The following is a 19,964-nucleotide window of genomic DNA, read 5'->3' on the forward strand; positions in this document are numbered from 1 at the left end:
AAAGCTGACTGAGGTGTACTCTCTCACAGGGCTCAGGCAGGTGATCACAGTATGTGTGATGAGTGCACAGACTGACGCAGGGAGTGCAGCTCATCCTTCACTCAGATATTTGCTCATTTCTTCAGTACAACAAACCAGTGATGTGTAGTGACTCTTCTCCTTGATTTATACAGTGGGCAAGTAAGAGAAGGTTCTATGAGAGGCATTAAGAGGGGTATCCAGCCAGGTGCAGGGGCTCCCACCTGTAATTCCCTGCACTTTGGGAGGCCAAGGTGCGTGGATCACCTGAGGTCAGGAGTTTGAGACCAGCCTGGCCAACATGGTGAAACCCTGTCTCTACTAAAAATACAAAAATTAGCTGGCATGGTGGCACATGCCTGTAATCCTAGCTACTCAGGAGGCTGAGGCAAGAGAATCACTTGGACCTGGGAGGCAGAGATTGCAGTGAGCCGAGATCATGCCATTACACTCCAGCTGGTTGACAAGAGCGAAAACTGCATCTCAATAATAATAATAATAATAATAATAATAGTATCCAATTTTGATGTGAAGTGGAGAAGTTGGGGAGTTTTCTCCAGCAAAGAAAGCTTCCTGGATGCACATGAGGGATGGAAAGTCTTTATTTCAGACTCCCAGTAGGAAGTGTGGCAAATTTCTCCGTAACATACCTCCTTCCCTCTTCCACTGTTTTCTACCTATAATGAGCCAGTCCATATATATGTCACTTGTAGCTCTCTCCTTCAGCTTTCCTTTTGCTCTTTCAACTTGACTCAGGAAATTCTCAGTATTCCTTTTGTAATAGGCAGCAACATTCTTTGTTTCATATCCTGGCCTTTTTTCCTTAACTATGCTTCATCATTTAGACTTCTTAGTTTTGTCCTGTGTAAAATTACCTGTTTTTGAAACTTACAAATCTTTGTTCTACTGCAAGCCTTGCTTCTAAAACTGCTGCCTCATAGGAACGTAATGCAGTATCCATGCTGAACAGTGATGTATTTTTTTTAGCTGTTACCACTTTCACACAGATAGATTGCTGAAACCTATTGTCTCATCATTGTGAATGAGGTTGGGATAGAGGAGAAGAAGGAATGGAATTCAAAGAGCAATATAACATAAGGTTTACGAAGTTTTCAATCAATATATTTTCCAAAAGATTATACCAAATGAATGTCTAATAGATTTTGTACAGCTTAAATGATATATAGTAATCTTCCTTTATCATTTCACTTTCTGCGATTTCAGTTACCTGTGGTCAATCAAGGTCTGCAAATATAAATAGGATAGTTCAGGAATAAATTCATAAGTTTTAAATTGTACACCATTCTGAGTGCCATGATAAATTCTCCCACCACTTCACTCCATCCTGCCCAGGACATGAATCATCCCTTTGTTCAATGAATCCACGCTGGATACATATTTAGGGGTAGATTTTCAAGGCTAATTCTGCTTAACTCTTTCTTTTATACTATCAGCTGAGCATTTGATTTAAATTATATTTTAGAAAAGTAGAAAGAAGGGAAAACTTATTTAAGCAAGGAAATACTACCATTCTTTAGGGCAGGATGTGAGAAAGAAGCTATTTTGAGGTCAAATTTATTTTCATCCAGAACTTGCCCAAAGCTCTGTGAGATGTCAGCTCATGGGGAACTTGGCCTCCTGGTCCCTAAATATACTTGGCTAAAGTACCAGTTGCCTATAATACTAATTACCATGGAGATGAAAGTAAACATAGAAGGGCTAGTTTAGCAGAAGTTTATCTTTGATGGGGGAAAGGTAATCTAGACATTGATAAAAGCAATAGACTTATGAGACAGAAATAATAAGAACTGTGGAAAAACATGTAGCAGTAAGAATTCTAAGGTGCTCTGATGGGAAAAAGTTGAAAGCTTATTCTGAGGCAGAGAGAAGCAGTAATCGTTCCTGCCAGTTAGTCACTTACAAGCCATCTTGGTTATTAGATCTGCTGTCTTGGGATTGCAGTACAACTCTTATTTTACTTAATGGCCCCAAAGAGTAAGAATAGTGATGCCAGCTTAAAGTTAAAATTACTCTATTTTATTATTGTTATTAATCTCTTAGTGTGCCTCATATATAAATTAAATTTTATCATAAGTTTGTATATGTAGGAATATTGTCTATATCTACAATGTCAGGCCTTTACTGGGGGGTCTTGAAAGTTTCTCCTGGAGATGAGCAAGGAGTACTATATATATGTGAATGTTTATTTCATAATGGACACATAACAAATGTCCTTTGTCCTACCCCTTTTCTATCCTACATATCCCTATGAGCCTGATGAAAAATGAATGAAATTGATGTAGTGATTACCAACCTAATGTTCTTTGAGGCTATGATTTTGAACAGATTATTTTAAACTCAGTTATTCATTGACCATAATATTAATCCTCATATTTTGTTTTAGTATGATAATAATTGGAAGTTGATCATGATTAATCTGGAAAGAAAGTGCTAATATCACCATTGGACAAATTAACAACTCTTTTGCTAAGGCATCATATATTATGATCAAGTGCTGTTGACTTTGATCATGACTCAAGAAGATCTGTGTGGTGTCTGAATCAATAGGAAGAAACATACGAAATGAAATATTTTGGAGGATTAAATTTTAATGCTTTAGATGATTATATCTAAAGCTTCACTGGAGTTACAGATTAAAGAAGATTAAAGCAAGTTCCTCAGCATTATGAATGTGTTTGTTCAGTTCTGGAATGAGGTTCCTGGGAGATTTGATGCCGAGGAAAATAATATATTTACCTTCTCATATTCTACCTTTGCTCTTCTCTAGAGTTTAAATCATATATGTATTGATATCATTTGGAACACCAAAATAGCTTACAGGCAGATTTCTATTAAAGTTGATATGATGAAGAAATAAATTGATATAGCTATTAATGTTTAATAGGAATTGATCTCCTTTGAACTTCAAGAACCAAGGAACTTTGAAGTCAGTCTACTTGGAATTTCTCCTTGATTTCCTATAAGAGTGAAAGTAGCTTACCTTTTAGCTCATTTGAACTTTTGTAAAGCTGTGTACATTTTTTTGACTGTGATGCATTATGTATACATGTGCAGGTGTGTGTGTGTGTGTGTGTACTTGTTTTGTTACTTTATTAGAATTTCTAATAGTTTAATAGTTTCTTTCTTACTTTTCTTTTTTCTTTTTTGAGATGAAGTCTTGCTCTGTTGCCCAGGCTAGAGTACAGTGGCATGATCTTGGCTCACTGCAAGCTCTGCCTCCCGGATTCAAGTGATTCTCCTGCCTCAGCCTCCCAAGTAGCTGGTATTATAGGCATGTGCCACCATGTCCAACTAATTTTTGTATTTTTAGTAGACAGGGTTTCACTATGTTGGCCAGGCTGGTCTTGATCTGCAACCCTTGGCCTCCCAGAGTGCTGGGATTACAGGCTAGAGCCACAGTGCCCAGCCACATTTCTAATAGTTTCTCACAGGCTTATTGTATTCATTTAATTCATTTCTCAGTCCTTTTAATAGCATTTCATACAGCATTCCAGACAGTGCTAGCATTAAGTATATGCACAAGAGGACACTGTTTCTGCTCAAATTGTAGTAATTTAATCTTCTTACCTTTTAAAAACATTTACTTATGTAGAAGCAATGAGCATTTCCTTTTAGTGAATGTCATGAATGTTTCTTTCCTCTAGGGAGATATTTCCATTTGTGTCACCAGCATGCTAGTACAGATCTGGACTGTAGTACATGAGTATCTTCGCAGTTAGGTAATTAAACATAGTAAAGACACACGGATCTATTATCTTTTGCTGTGACCACTCCTCTTAGATGTCTTTGGCTTGTAGATTCGTTAATGTGCTGGACAACTTATGAAGTGATACTTCAACTTACAAGCACCATAATGGCAACTTAAAGAGTAGGCAGACTAAACATTATAAACATGCATTTGAAAATACCTGATGAATAAATGTAAAGTGATATGCGGCAAAAATAACAGAAGCAAGCTTACAAAAGGCCAAAATTATTTTCTAGTTTTGTTGTTCTTCCAGTAAGCTAAAATTTAATAATAATTTTTAATTCACATTTTAATGCAGATTATAAGACCAAGTTAAAAGAATGGATGAAACGAATGAATGTGTCTCAAAGATTATTTGCTATTTTCTTTATTATTGGGTGAACTATTTAGAGAGTGTAACCCCCCGTGTGTGTGTGTGTGTGTGTGTGTGTGTGTGTGTGTGTAGGGAATTCACTGTTTCTAAGAAGGAGGTCATGCCTGTTTTCATAATGCCAATGCATAGGAGGTACAAGTATTTGCTTGGGGATAAGAAGACTCAGTTTAACTATTGCTAGTCTTAGCCTTTCAATACACAAAATTGATATTAATAATATTTAACTCACTGGGGGTTACCTTTAGTAATCAGTGTCTCAAAAAACATGTGTGCTTAAATTTCTAACCTAAATCAGGCTGAGCATGTGTGCTAAGCTCAATGCTCATTGATTCTTATGAAAGAATGCTGAGAATTCAAAGAAGGAACAGATTACATGTTTTCACTATAATCCATACATCATGGAATCACACTGGGAAAATCATTTTAATAGTTTTAAATAAAGCTCTGATATTCAAGCATACAATCGAAATGTATAGTTATTTGATTTTTTAATCAGCTAATTTTATTATTTATTTATTTATTTATTTATTTTTTTGAGACGGAGTTTCGCTCTTGTTACCCAGGCTGGAGTGCAATGGCGCGATCTCGGCTCACGGCAACCTCCGCCTCCTGGGTTCAGGCAATTCTCCTGCCTCAGCCTCCTGAGTAGCTGGGATTACAGGCACGCGCCACCATGCCCAGCTAATTTTTTGTATTTTTAGTAGAGACGGAGTTTCACCATGTTGACCAGGATGGTCTCAATCTGTTGACCTCGTGATCCACCCGCCTCGGCCTCCCAAAGTGCTGGGATTACAGGCTTGAGCCACCGCACCCGGCCAGTCAGCCAATTTTAAAGGCTAGTGAAGAGTTGATATAAAAAAATTGATCCATCATTTAAAAAATGGTAATGATTGCTCATATACTACTTATAAAATATTAAGTTGGCAGTAGGTGATTTTTGACCTTTAGAGAAAAGTTAGAAAAACATTAAAATGTGTTGTCTTTATATAGGAGCTAAGAAAACTTTGGACATGGCTTCTTTGATTTTTTAAAATTTTCTACTAGAATTTTAAATTTTAGGGAAAAAATATTTCGTGCCAGAACACCTCTTAGTTTTTATTCCACAAATCCTCTTAGTTGCATTTTGCAAAATACCCGAATATGATTAAATAAAAGATGGAGACACAGGGAAGAAAAGGAGGATGATGAAGAAATGGAATTCCTAATGAATCAGCAGGGGCTGGCATCCAGGGCACAGATTTGGGAATTAGTTCTAGAACACTGAAATTCTCATAAAGCTACAAATAAAAATTGAATTTCAAGCAAATGATATTAACTATTAGTAACAGAAAATCAGAATCAAAGAAAACATTGTAGAAACTATTGTATTTGTATCAGTACTATCAATTGTATGTGTTAGAAACCAAATTCTTATTGGCTTAAGAAGAATATGATTTGTCTTAGATGAAGGAAGCTTCCATTCAGGCTGTAACCAGCTCAGGTTTTACAACCATAATTACCCCTAGATCTGTTTTTACACACAAATAAAACAGACAGAATACCACTATTGAATATATTTAGGTGCTTGTTAATTTCTGTCATCAGAGAAGTGGATTGATGTGATTTACTAGCCAGACAGAATCACATGATTAGTTTGGGTGAAGAAACAGTTTCTCAAAAGCTGTAGGATTTCTGAACAGAAAAACATTTGACCAAACAACGCTACATGTTTCTTAGAGTTTTTAAAACCTAAAACCTCCTGATTTACTGGTATGTAATTTTCTCCAGCAAGATTGTACAGTTTGGATGTTGGAATGGATAAAGAAACATTTAGGTTAATACAAGGCGAAAGTTTTCCTAGGCAATAATGAATGAATGACAATTGGTATGTGAAGGTGTAGATGTAGAGGCAGAAGGGTATGGAATCACACAGGTCTGGAGCACAGCAACACATTTGGTGGACAGGATGCATATAAGCCCTTTCCACTCCAGTTAATTACCATTTGTATTAGGCTTTCTTATAAATCACCTCATTTGGTTTATCAGATTAGAAAGCAAAACAACAAAGGGTAATTTTATTTCTTCTCCACTCTTCTATGTGGAATCTGTGAAGATAGTACTTTAAATAGACACATTGCATACCAAACTGATCTAAGAAAATGAAATTATAATTTACATTACTTCTTGTATAAGTAGGTATATATTAATTAAAGTCAATAGAGAAATTCTATGGATGTATATTCCTGACATTTTTCATATGTAAAAAATAGTTAACAATTATGGGTCACATATTGTGTGCCATGCACTGTACTTAACATCAGTTACCTTATTAATATAGTAATTTTTAATGAAGAGTTATCTATAATGTTGAACCAATTGACTTCATATTTGGAACTCAGGAGTGATAAAAATGACAATAGGATTGCAACGTTTTTTAAAAGTGACTTTAGCAGACAGCACAGTTGCCCAAAATTTGTCAGGCTGTGAATCATGTGCAGAGTTGAGTATAGCCAAGAAAAGAGAATTAGTAAATTGGACAGGAAATTAGTCTCTATTTGAATTTTGAATGTGTCATATATTTGAATTGTTGACTATAAAATCTTAATTTTCAGTTGCAATGTTTAAGAGTTATTCCTGGCAACATCTTAGTTCCATTGGGAAGCTTTGCCTGTCTGCTTCAGATTTTCAACATAAACTATTCATCAGAGGCCGACTTTTGTGGACAAGTGGCATACAAGGGACTGTCACTCAAAATATACATTTTTAAGATGGAAAGGTCTATTTTGCTCAGATTTAATTTTTGACTCCCAATAGACAATAGGGGACTAAAGTAATTTATCTCTCAACTTGCTGGGGATGTTTTAAATTTTGATAAGCAGCAGTATTATATTAGCATGGACCATTTGGGCAAATTTGTTTCAAGGAGATAATAAATAACTAAACTGCATGGTTAAAAATCAGAAACAAAACAATTTGTTCTTGTCATCTGGTGGTACTTAAATTATGAAAAATAGCTCTCCAAAGGTTTAACTAATCCCTGAATCTAGTTTGAGGCTGTTGCTGACTTTATTCTATCATACTGCACGCAATATCTTGAAATCCACTGAAAACCTCTGTTTGCATGTGTAATACCTTCCAAGATGATGATGTTTAATAATTTGCATAAAGATATTTAGGCTGAAGGATAATAGAGAAACAAGATTACTCAATTCTATCATTTGTGCCTGTGGTAATTAGTTTATATGCCATAGTTTTAATTAAAGTATTAAATGATACTGTTATAACTATACTTTCTGGGTTACGGACTGAGGGAATTTTTAGTGATAAGACAGGGAAATGATTAAGAAAGAAATGCACACACATGCTCAAACTGATCAACAGAGGGGCAAAGTCTTAACTATCTGAAATTCTTAATTCTGAACTGTTTTGAAAACTGAGAAAGTTTTAGTTTATGTGGTCATGTCATCCAACCATAATAATATATTTTTCATATATAGCAGAGCAGGTCCTTGCCACAGATAAGTTGGAGGGTGAGCACTTGCTCCCTGTGGTCAGGGTGTAGATATTATTCATCTTTGTTTCTCTAATACTAAGCACAGAAAAGGTTGCCAAAACAATTGTTGAATAAGTGGGATGTGGCTCCCTCAGTTGATGTTGAGACCCCAAAATCTCCCTGTATAAAGTCTAAGTGAGATGGGAACAGGAGACTGGGTTAAGGGAAAAAGAATTCATCTGAGACTTTTTCTTTTTCTCCTTTAATTTTACCCACTTAAGGCATTTAACTGTTTTTTTTTTTTTTTAATTTCCTCCCCTAATTTTCTGTTAGCATAGAATTCATTTTAAGCAAAACTCATGTCTACAAAAGCATCAGAACAGAATTTGGTTGATTCAGTGTGATTCCTCTTTCATTCCTGAGAATTGTCCTTTGTCTCAATTCTGTTAAGATTGGTTCTGGATATATTTTGGTGACTCAGTGATTTGAGTCACTCTAATGAAAGACTGATTTAGTTAACTTAGCTGCACATCTCTTAACATATATTTTGAAATAGCAACAAGATAGCTGTAAATGGTTTTGACATGAAAGAGAATGACTCCGGGCGGGCCCGGTGGCTCAAGCCTGTAATCCCAGCACTTTGGGAGGCTGAGGTGGGTGGATCACGAGGTCAAGAAATCGAGACCGTCCTGGTCAACATGGTGAAACCCCGTCTCTATTAAAAATACAAAAAATTAGCTGGGCACGGTGGCGCGTGCCTGTAATCCCAGCTACTCAGGAGGCTGAGGCAGGAGAATTGCCTGAACCCAGGAGGCGGAGGTTGCCGTGAGCCGAGATCGCGCCATTGCACTCCAACCTGTGTAACAAGAGCGAAACTCTGTCTCAAAAAAAAAAAAAAGAATGACTCCTTCTCCAAAATATGATTTTTTTCTCAAAATTATAATTGAAATAGTTTTTAAGCTAAATAATTCTGAAACCATCCAAACAAAAATCACAAATGAATAATTGCAATTTTTAAAATAAGAAAACATGAAATGACACTGAAAAAATATTTTTATGCAGTGACGTAAATTAAGTGCTCTTTGAATGTTTGGCATTTATTTTAATGTCATATTCTGTACAGGCGGATTTGGTTAACAGAGCAGATGCAGAGTTACAGGTTCTCCAAATCCTGATGCCCTATATGAATGTATCCTTATTAAAATCGATCAAGTGAGCTTTTCTGTTTCATGAAATAAAGGAATAATGAAATGTGTATGTTATCAATGAGAAGGTTGAGAAAGAAGAGCATATTTATAATATGAGTTTTCAAAAAATGCTCCTAAGCCAAAAGCAGTATCCCATTTATTGGTGGAGAAGAAATTTAGTTTTAAGGTATTGGATATAACTGGTTGCATATTCCACTAAGATATATGTTCTCTTCTTAAATGTGACAACCTATCTAAGCACACATATTTGAAAAAGTGCTTTCTCATTTTGTTGTTTTCTATAAAAAGTCACAGTTTTGTTTTTTCATTGATGTTTTGACCATGTAAATGAATGTTATATTGAGAAAGAACTCTTTTAAAATGGAAATGTCAACACGGAGCCTGGTGGCTTATGCCTGTTATCGCAGCACTTTGGGAGGCTGAGGCGGGTGGATCACTTGAGGTCGGGAGTTCCAGACCAGTCTGACCAGCATGATGAAACCCCATCTCTACTAACAAAAAACAAAAAACAAAACAAAACAAAAAGCCAGGCATGTTGGAATACACCTGTAATCCCAGCTATTCGGGAGGCTGAGGCAGGAAAATCGCTTGAATCTGGGAGGCAGAGTTTGCAGCGATCTGAGATCATGTCACTGCACTTCAGCCTGGGTGATAGAGCAAAACTCCATCTCAAAAAAAAAAAAAAAAAAAAAAAAAAGCAAATGTCAAATACTTAGTTACATGAAAGTAGTATGGATGAATGTGGATGTTTGACATGCAATATAATTTTATGACCAATATGTTTTTGTTCATTTTACATTAACCTCAGCATTTAGAATTACATACAATCCAAAATCCAGAAAGCCTTGTACAAATTCATTATACTTAAGTAAACTTAGAAATGTACCTTTTCAATGACAGTTTTAAAAGCAACATAGAATTTCAGAGTTTAGAGTGTTCATCATTATACCATGCACCCTCACAATTCAGTATCTGAAAGAAAAGTATCAGGTTTTGTGGAATATAATACAAAAAAGGGAAAAAAATTAAAAATTCTCAAACTTACATCTTTTTAATTCTTAATTTTACTTAATGTTAGTTTCATGCATAGCTCTTCTTAACTGAATCAAAATACTTAATTTGTATCAATACCGACACTTAAAAAATCGTATTTGTAACCCTTCTGATGCTAGGTAAGATACTCTTAATCTTAGGCTTAATAAATAATGATTATTTATTTATATTATTTTATCACTAGGAAATACATTGACTCACCATTAATTCTAGTACCATGGATCAAGTATAATTCTACATACAATGCTTATTTTATGTAATTGATCTGTATTATTTTACCTAAAGAGTTGGAGTAGATACGTTTGACTTATGTTGTGTCTTTCTTGGTACAACAGTGTGTGCATATAGATATTAGTATCTGTTGAAAATGACAAAGTTGAACTTCTTGAAATTCAGTGCAGCTTCACCTTGTTGTCTACGTGTTGCCATTCTATTAATATAAGCAAGCACATTGCAGAAAATGAAGTCTAAAATGAAGATGAACATATTTAGTACTTTAACTTTTCGTGGAATCCACATTTTAAATAAAATATTGTCTCCTAAGCATAAACCACAGAGTTACAAGCAGGATCAATAAACTAGTAATTAGGTTTGGGTCTCAGGTGGATTCAGAAGATTCTCTTGCTTTGTTGATGTGATGACCTCTGCTTTTTCTTTTAACTGTTACAAAACTAATGCTATAAGAAATGTTTCAGGAATTAGAAATTTTATGCATGTTAAATTTTTAGCTACTAAATGATTCTTTAAAAAAATCAACTAAATAATTTAAAACTTGCAGTGATTCTAAATGGAATTCAAACTCATGAGTTTCAGCCTGCATTATGAATCATATATTTTGATATTTATATTAGTTTTGGTTTGTTTGGTCTTCACAGAGACATATATTTTATGGAGTTTCAGTTTCACGGTATGTTTCTCAAACAAAGAGGCAGATCTCTGTGGTAAATAAACTAAGAAACAAAACACAGTGTATTTTCCTCTTGGAGATTTATAATGTACAGCAACACATTGTCTCTGTGAAGTTCTGCCAAAAAGAGACAATTTCAACTTTATTGTTTTCTAAAGTCATATGACCATGGAATGCTTTTGTCCACATAACATCTATTAACATCTTGAAGTGACTTTTTGGGGAGGGGGTGGGGGAAGGGAATATACTTTGAGAAGCATTAATTTAGTGAACTTTTCCCCAGTAATTTTTTTTTTTTTTTTTTTTTCTGAGACAGAGTTTTACTCTTGTTACCCAGGCTGGAGTGCAATGGTGCGATTTTGGCTCACCACAACCTCTGCCTCCTGGGTTCAGGCAATTCTCCTGCCTCAGCCTCCTGAGTAGCTGGGATTACAGGCATGCACCACCATGCCCAGCTAATTTTTTGTATTTTTAGTAGAGACGGGGTTTCACCATGTTGACCAGCATGGTCTCGATCTCTTGACCTCATGATCCACCCGCCTTGGCCTCCCAAAGTGCTGGGATTACAGGCGTGAGCCACCGTGCCCGGCCCCCAGTAATTTCTTTTTTTAAAATTTGTGTATTATATGTTTTCTTTTAATAAAATTTTAGAGCATCTATGTTTTTGGATGTTTAAGAGGCAGAGAAAAATACGTGATCACATAGTTTACAACTTGAAGACATATGGAAGATGAACTATATTTTCAATCAGTTGGGGATAAGAAAGAGAGATCAGTATAAGTAGATTATTTTTACATTGCATAGAACTAGCCCCAGAGACACAAAGGAGTTTTAAATTCCTTGACAGTCATTCTATTTATCCATTTCCATTTTTCCTCTGTAATACAGTTGGTACATATAAATATACATTTTGTGCATATTTAAAATATATTCCTTATAATCTTTCTTTCACAATATATTGTATTTTTCAGGAACACTAGTGGCTACCAGAGTAATCCATATATATTTACTCTTGCTAGAAACTAACGCTAATTCACTGCTTTGCTAGAATATGATAATATTAGTGTGAGATGATCTGATATTTTTTACTATCTGAATTCCCACATGCTCATCATTTCTTATCTGACTCTCATGAGGAAATTTCTGCCAATATTGTATAGATGGCCATTTCTTCAAGAATCATTTCAACACTCCATGTGTGTGTATGTATATAAAAATCATGACCCAACAAAGTATTAGGGCAAGTATCTTACATGCTTCTTCAATTATCCTGTTTATTGTGTATTAATATATGGGTGTAGATATGTTTGTGTATATTTTACTTATGAATTTTTCACTTTATTTTCTCTTGACAAATGGGTCTCAGACTTACATTGAGATCTTTTTCCCAATGCAAGATGTAATATTGCTGATAAACTGTTTTAATATGTTCTTAGAAAAATAGTGGCTAATCCTTATGGATCATTGTGGAATATATTGTGAAAGAAAGATTATGAGGAGTTTATTTTTAACATGCATAAAATGTATTCAGTGTTTGATACAGTATTCTTTTTATTAAAATCAATAAAGCATTCTTTTTTTTTTGTAGAGCAATGAAGTTGTCTACTACAATGCAAAGGATGATCTCGATGTGAGTATTAAATGTTTTACATTAAATTCTAAGAACAACTTAATTATAGTAAAATGATTGGTCTTATAGAATAAATGGAGCTAGCAGGTTTAGTTTTTAAGACAATGTTAGGTTGCATGAGCAAAATACTAGTTAGATACAAGATAATTAAGAACTTCAGTACTTTTGTGATTTTTAACAACTTATTCTTGGCATCTAAGTAACAATTCCATGTTTTCCTCTGGATTTGAACTCTCACTGCACTCTGTCCAGACCTCAGTCCATAGTACCAACTGTGATACTCTGGACGCCATTAGCAATATTGAAAATAGCTATCAAATCCCATCTACCTCTGTATCCTGGCTCCTGTCACCAGGGTCACAACACCTGTCTGCTTTGACTTGAACTTTGCACACCAGGGAGAACCATGTACTTCAACTACAATATGAATGACACCCCAGAAGCTGTGCAACAACTGGCCCTGCTTGTACAGTGTGTAGAACAAGTAGTTACTCCATATGCCTTTTTAAAATAAATGACTCTGATGTGCATATTTAAATGATTTTAAAAACGTGGATTATTTTAGTGCTAATCGGTTACTTCTAATCCTGCCACATTTGGATAGGAATTGAGGACACATTTTATTATTTTGTTACAGTGAAAACATTTTCAAAAATAATAAAGGTTACACTTAATTTTTAAAAAATCTTATACTTGACTCTTACCTCAAAAAGTACCTGGATATACTTATTTTTAAGACAAAAATATTTGTTAATGTCATCCTATATTATAGGTATTTTAAGAGCTTGGAATATTTCAGTAAATGTAGCAGACAAATAAAAGTATTGTATGTCTTTCACATATTTCTTATCTGAATCAAAATATCGTATTTGTATATTATTATGAGGAATATTCTTCCAGCTATTTAAAAGAAGAAAATGAAAAAAAAAAAGTATCTGGTCTTCAGAAAATGAGAAAACATGTAATGGCTTGATATGTCACAGTTTCCCAAATTATAACAAATTATACCATCACTATCTCAAACCATACACTAACCACTTTACACAAATTATTTTGCTTACTTCCTATGATAATACTGTGAATGAAGAAGGTTTTATTTTTTCCAATTCATAATTGAAGAGCTAAGGGTGTTTTGAAAAGTATATTTTTCCTCTGGACATAGGTGGCATTCCAGTGACATCGTTCCTCTTATGATGAGTGTATATATTATTTTAATAATGTAGGAGGCTTATTAAGTACAAACTGTCAACTAAAAATGTTTTAAGTTTACTAATATCAAAGTAAATACCATTTTTGAAGAGTTGTTTAGTTTCATCATTATAATTAGCACTCGATATTTTTTAAATTATTTAAAAATATATAAAAATCTTCATCAACCTTCCTGGTGGTACATAAATTGCCACATTTGCTAAATATTTAATTTGTAAAACTGTGATAAAGACTTATAATAACGTGAATGCCATTGACATGCAATCCTCCAATTAAGGATCGCATAAAGATACTGAAACCAATACTGAAAATACCTTTTTTCTCTAATCTAGTTAAAGAAGTTACATTTGTATGTCAAACAGTTTTATTTATTTAGGTTTGCTCATTATTTAGAAAGTTATTTTTATTTTACAGTGAAATTGGTCATTTTCCTTTGTTCAATATTTTAACAATTATCTGTAAAATGTCAATATGACTTTTTAGTAACTGTCACCCCAGTTTAAATCAATGCTTCAAAGTTGCCCATTTGAGCATATATGTCCACTACAAGTGGAAAAGTGCGCATTTGTTACTATTTGTAATACTTGAGTTGTTCTGTTATTGTTACATAGATTGCCTTCACTGATATTCATTCAGATATTTAAATCCAGCTCTCTTGGGAGAGATAAAAATTGTGTAAGTGAACTTACTGAACTTTCCCTGTTTTTCCCATTTTCTCATCTAAAAAAAATAGTATCTAATACTACTGTGGGTAGTGCTTACAAAAAGGATTCATTCTCTCTTTTCTGCCATGAGGTGAAATTTACCAAATTAAAACCTTATAAATAGTAAAATGTCCATATTTAAATTTAAAACTTAAAAAAAATGGTCAGCATTTGGAAAAATCTTAATTTCTTTATAAACAAATAACATTATCAGAATAATTCGTAAAGAGTGTTGTTTGGTACAAAGTGAACTAGAATAGGAATTGGAATAATTCATGCCCTAATCCAGCCCTGAAATTATAATCACCCTAAGGGCTTAAACACCTATTAAAATTTGAACTGTTATTCAGTTGAATAGGTGATCCATTAAAGTTCATTTCAGTTCTTGACACTGTTAGATTCTAGTGAAAATGTGCTTATATATAAAGAATATACTCACATAAATAAAGAATACAACATTATAGAATTGAATAGTCAAAAGGAGGGAAGAAAATTACATTCATTACTCATAGCCTACTATAAGCATGTTGGTTTTTTTGTTACGTTTTTAAGATTTTCTTGTGAACATCTATGCCTACTTATTTGCATTATTCTTTAAGTACACAAGTTATTAAATGGCATAATCATTTTTTATCTTGTAAAATAGTTACTGGATCATTGTTTTGAGTTGATATAACATGATCAATTAACTCCACTTCTACCTTGGAGTTTAATTTTCCTTTGTGAATATTGATATAAATATCAATACATCTTTACACATAAACATTTTTCTTTAAAGTTTTAAACTTATTTCTAGGACAGATTCCCAAAGTTGGAATCCTTGACATTTTAATGAATTTTGATATATACTGCAATGTCATAAAAAGAACCAGACCAATTTCTGCCATCATTAATGTACAGGGACATTACTTCCTCATAGGCTGCTAAGCATTATATTAAAAGATAATCTAACACAGTCAAATAGTTTTTCACTGTTTTGATTATTTGTGTCTTCCAGTATTCAGCGATTGCCCCCAACATGGGAAACCCATGTTTTTTCAGGCTCATTAACTAGTGAAAGTTTCTGAACCAAAGTGAGATTGTTTACATATCTGTGAAACCTGTACCTTAATATGCACTTCTTAATACTCCGTAAAAGAAGTATTACTTATTTTACACACAGAAGTCTGAATACCTATTGCTGATATATATTAGCATTATGTAAACATTCATTGCATTTGGCCATGCTTATGGCTGTCCTTGCTTACATAAAGCAAGAATGTAGTTTGTTAAGAGAAAAAATGTTTGGGAGGAATTACATCAGAAAGTATAATTCTACTTATAGAAGGCTTTGAAAAATAAAAAGTCCAATAAATTATCATTTTAAATCAACCTGAGTATGAAATACGAAGTTAATCCTTGTGACATCATTCAGCTTTCTGTATTTGGAATATTTAATGTGAAATTTTTTTGAGAATTTGTAAAAAGCTATATGATGATTTATTGTACACTTTACTAAAAATTTTTTCATTGGACAGGATCAAAGTGTTTTAGAATATGATAATGCTAATGTCTTATAAGATGTTGAACATTGAATCAAAATGAATTATGTTGTATTTATTAGTGTATCAGTTTGTCTGTTAGAGAGATCCCTAAAATAAAAGCAGCCAAAACTAGACAGCAGTTGCTTCCTCTCTAGGAACATTCTAGATACACTGGCTAATATGGCAACTCTCTATCTTCCAGGCCTCAAGGTTCTTCTTCCCTATTCTCTATTTTCCTCAGCGTACCTCTCCCATGTTGTGCTCCAAGATTGATATTCCAATATCCGTGACTCGTTCTGCCTTAGATTAGAGGAGAGAGGCAAATGACAATGGGAGACACATCCTTTGCCTTTAGGAGTATGTCTCAGAAGTATCTGTGCCCCTTGTCCACAACTCAGTGACCAGCCTTGCCTTGTTGCAAAAGGATATGGAGTACTTCCCTCCTCCCACCCTTGACCCATGTATATGTACCCAGCTAACATGTAGAGTTCTATAACTAAAGAGAGAAGGGAGAGGATAGTAATTGAGAGATAATTAATTAGCGGTTTCTGCACATATCTTGAATTTGTTCTTGACATATTAAAGTTAATGCAGACACTCCACTCATTCATTTGAGTGACTGGTACCTTTTAAATACAAATCAAATCCTATAACTGTGGAAGAAAATTGTTTTATAATAAAATGAATATAAAATTAGGCATGTGCTGAGTTTCTTTTGTCTAATATCTCGTAATCTATCTTGGTAACTAATGATGAAATTGTTTTCTGCAATAGAAGTATTTACTATCACAGAGTGAAAGTTAAGAACTATAAGTAAATGTTGTACTTTGATATTACAGTTAAGGATTTTCAGCATTTACTTTTTTTAAAAAAAAGATCGTTACCTATCTGATGAATTTAGATTCATGGATGATGACATTTCCTCACCCTCACCAAAAGTTTTGCAATAGGGGTTAAAGTTAATTGGCCCTTTTAATTACAACTTTGTACATGCATTGCTTGATATTCATATACCAGGTATTCACAAATCATAAAGTCATCATGTTGTTGTTTAAATTTGGCTACTATCACTGTTCTTTGCTCTCAGTTTTCTACATGCTAGTTTAGCTGTGTATTTTTATTGTTCAGATTCCACGGTGTCACATTCCTCATTAAAATTTGTCACTTGATTGTATATAATGTAATTTTACCATCTCATACATCCACATCTAATATCTAATGAAACAAGGGAGCTAATTGACAATTTAACTGCTGAGACAACATTAGTAATAAATTTTGTCCTCAGTATGTTTCAGTGCTGACTAATATCTGAGAGCTGTTGAAAGAAATTGTGGAAAAATTAAATTTACCCGAGTTTATTTGTGTAAAGAGTGATTCATGAGTGTGGCAGTAGCAAAACTAGGAGCAACAACAACATGGTCAGGCAGTATTTATAGACAGACAAAGAAACAGCTTGATTGGCTATAGAAGGGCATTTACCTTACTTGGGCATGATGCACCATTTATCTTTTGTGGACATAGTGTGATGAGTGGGCAGCCTGTGATTGGCTGAAACTCTGCTGCTACGATTAGCTGAGACTCAGTTATTAGTTACAATGATACACTTTTTGGCTGGGCACAGTATCTCATGCCTGTAATCCCAGCACTTTGGGAGGCCAAGGTGGGCAGATCACAAGGTCAAGAGATTGAGATCATCTAGGCCCACATGGTGAAACCCCATCTCTTCTAAAAATACAAAAATTAACTGGGTGTGGTGGTACTTGCCTGTATCCTAACTACTCAGGAGCTGAGGCAGGAGAATCCCTTGAACGAGGGAGTCGGAGATTGCAGTGAGCCGAGATTGCACTGCACTCCAGCCTGGTGACAGAGCAAGACTCTGTCTCAAAAAATAACAACAAAAATGTGTGTGTGTGTGTGTGTGTGTGTGTGTGTGTGTGTGTGTGTTACAAAGGTAACTTTAGGTCAAAGTTGAAGAGCTAAATAAAGTTTCTATTTTAAATGTTATACCTCCTGGCTATAACTAAAAGATTATAGATCCTGAGGCTGTGGTTATTGTTTTTAACTTTTTCACCAGTTCTGCTGGAAAAGATTTGTTTTTCAACTCCTAAGACTAGTAGAATAGTGATCAGTTTCTATATTTCCCAGTACTCACGTCAATCATTTTCTTTCACTGCTCTAATACAATCATCTAAGTTTAGACATTGTTCTCGAATATGTTCTTAAGAGCTATTGAAATGATCTCATTTTATGATTATAAACTTAAAATATACATTTAATTATGATACATTAATATACAAATTTATAAACATTATATTCATATATCTCTTTCTATTATCAAGATCTTTGTCACTTATTATTGACTCTTTTATGGTGTTTAAGATCCTGCAGAAACTTTCATAAGCAGAACACATAATGTTTGGCAATGAAATGAAAGATTTTCCTTCTTGAAGTCACAGCCAATCTTTGTGAATTATTATATTGTGGTCCCTCCTTAGAGTTTAAGTTCCCAGAGAGCAGCTCTTAGACATAACTCTGACACTGTTGAGTACATTGTACTCAGCTAAACTTTCTTTCTCTACAGATCAATAAATCTAAGTTAAAATTAAAACTTCATTTCACACAACTGTAAAAGCAATGTTCTTAAGCATAGATTAAGAACATATCATAATTATATTCTACACACACTTCCCAATTTTTGTTCCCCATACTTTTGTTTCTAGAAAGACCCTTTCCCTTCTATCCCCAACCTTAGCCCAGACCTGTGTAGGTTCTGTAATCTAGAGAATTGGGAATGAAATACATGAAATACATACCTTGAATAAAATACTTGCCCTACTGTTGAGCAGCGTTTTATATCATTACCATTTCTGTAGTTACAAATATGACAGCAGCAAGGACAAATACTTGGGGAGAAAAAAATCTATACCATCTGACTACTTGACAGTCTTGAGACTAGATAGGTCTTTCTTCATTTAAGACTAATAAAATAAAAACTAGTCAATGGAGAAATCCATAAAAGATTCACTAACAGTAAAGTAGTATTAAAGGCATAGAGGAAAATTTTTCTCTAAGATAGTATTACTTCACATATGTATGGCAGAAAGACAAACAACACTGAATATACGCTTACTGTCCCCAGAGAAGGAGGCAGTCAGTGATCTACAAAAAGTAGACTAAAACCATCAAAACCAAAACCACGAAAACACAATTCTCATCGGAGGAACTAAAAAATTTGACAATATGAATTATTTATCAAAATCCCCAGAAGAAGTTTGAGAAATACTCCTTGAATACCAGCAAAGTAAAAAATGTGGGAACAAAGTTAATAAATGGAAAGGTCAGAATTCATAAGTCCCTGTCTTCTCAGAGATCAAGTCAAAATACATGTATCAGATATAATCATCAAGGATTTAATGGAAGAAAACATTCAGGTCTGCAAAGAAATCTGGATATAATTGTGGATTTGGGAGGCCTATGTGTTTCAGACAAAGATTTTTAAAAGTCAAGAACATTTATACCAAAAACTTGCTCAAGGGTATTCAAGAGGAGATTTCTAGTAGGCAGCTAAGTATTTAGTTTGGTTGCTTAGGAGAGTGGCCTAGAATAGAGTTTTATGTTTAGCTTTCGAGGGGAATTTGAAAACAAGTGGCTGAAATTTCTCGAGCAAGTGTGAAGTTACATATATAGCAAGGCCAGATTCATCTACAGATAAATTTTGGCATGCTTACACAAAGTTAAAAACAAAATGAATTTGAATACCTTTGGATATAACATATTCTCCAGCCTGCTGTAATACCACTACTCCTTGTTGTCTTACTTTCAGCCTGCTTCACACATCTACACAACATTAAAAAATATATATCTTAAGGCAGTAAAGATAGACTCCTCAGAACACCAACATTTAGGGGAACGTGGGGACAGGGGAGGGGGGAGTATGAATATGAGTAGTTAGAAATGAAGAACTAGCAGCTTTCATAATAGAAGTAAATCATACAAAGAAAGTCATGAGTTTTTTATGTGTTGGCATTAGGACGACATTTGGAATTCCCTGATTGCTACTTTTCTTTCATGTTTATTAGGCTGGTGTATCAACAGGTT

General features: G+C 34.2%; 1 protein-coding gene across 26 annotated transcripts in view; it reads left to right on the forward strand.

Annotated features, from left to right (window-relative positions):
- CACNA2D1 (calcium voltage-gated channel auxiliary subunit alpha2delta 1) overlaps positions 1-19,964 on the forward strand; it is a 500,040-nt gene that overhangs the window by 293,900 nt on the left and 186,176 nt on the right. For all 26 annotated transcript variants that reach the window (XM_035253974.3, XM_035253976.3, XM_078342985.1 and 23 more), the window contains exon 5: positions 12,389-12,430. In XM_035253974.3, coding sequence (XP_035109865.1) covers positions 12,389-12,430 — 42 coding nt within the window. The remainder of the gene's footprint in view (positions 1-12,388; positions 12,431-19,964) is intronic.

This window comes from Callithrix jacchus, chromosome 11 (assembly GCF_049354715.1).
Source record: "Callithrix jacchus isolate 240 chromosome 11, calJac240_pri, whole genome shotgun sequence".
In the NCBI taxonomy this organism is placed as follows: domain Eukaryota; kingdom Metazoa; phylum Chordata; class Mammalia; order Primates; family Cebidae; genus Callithrix; species Callithrix jacchus.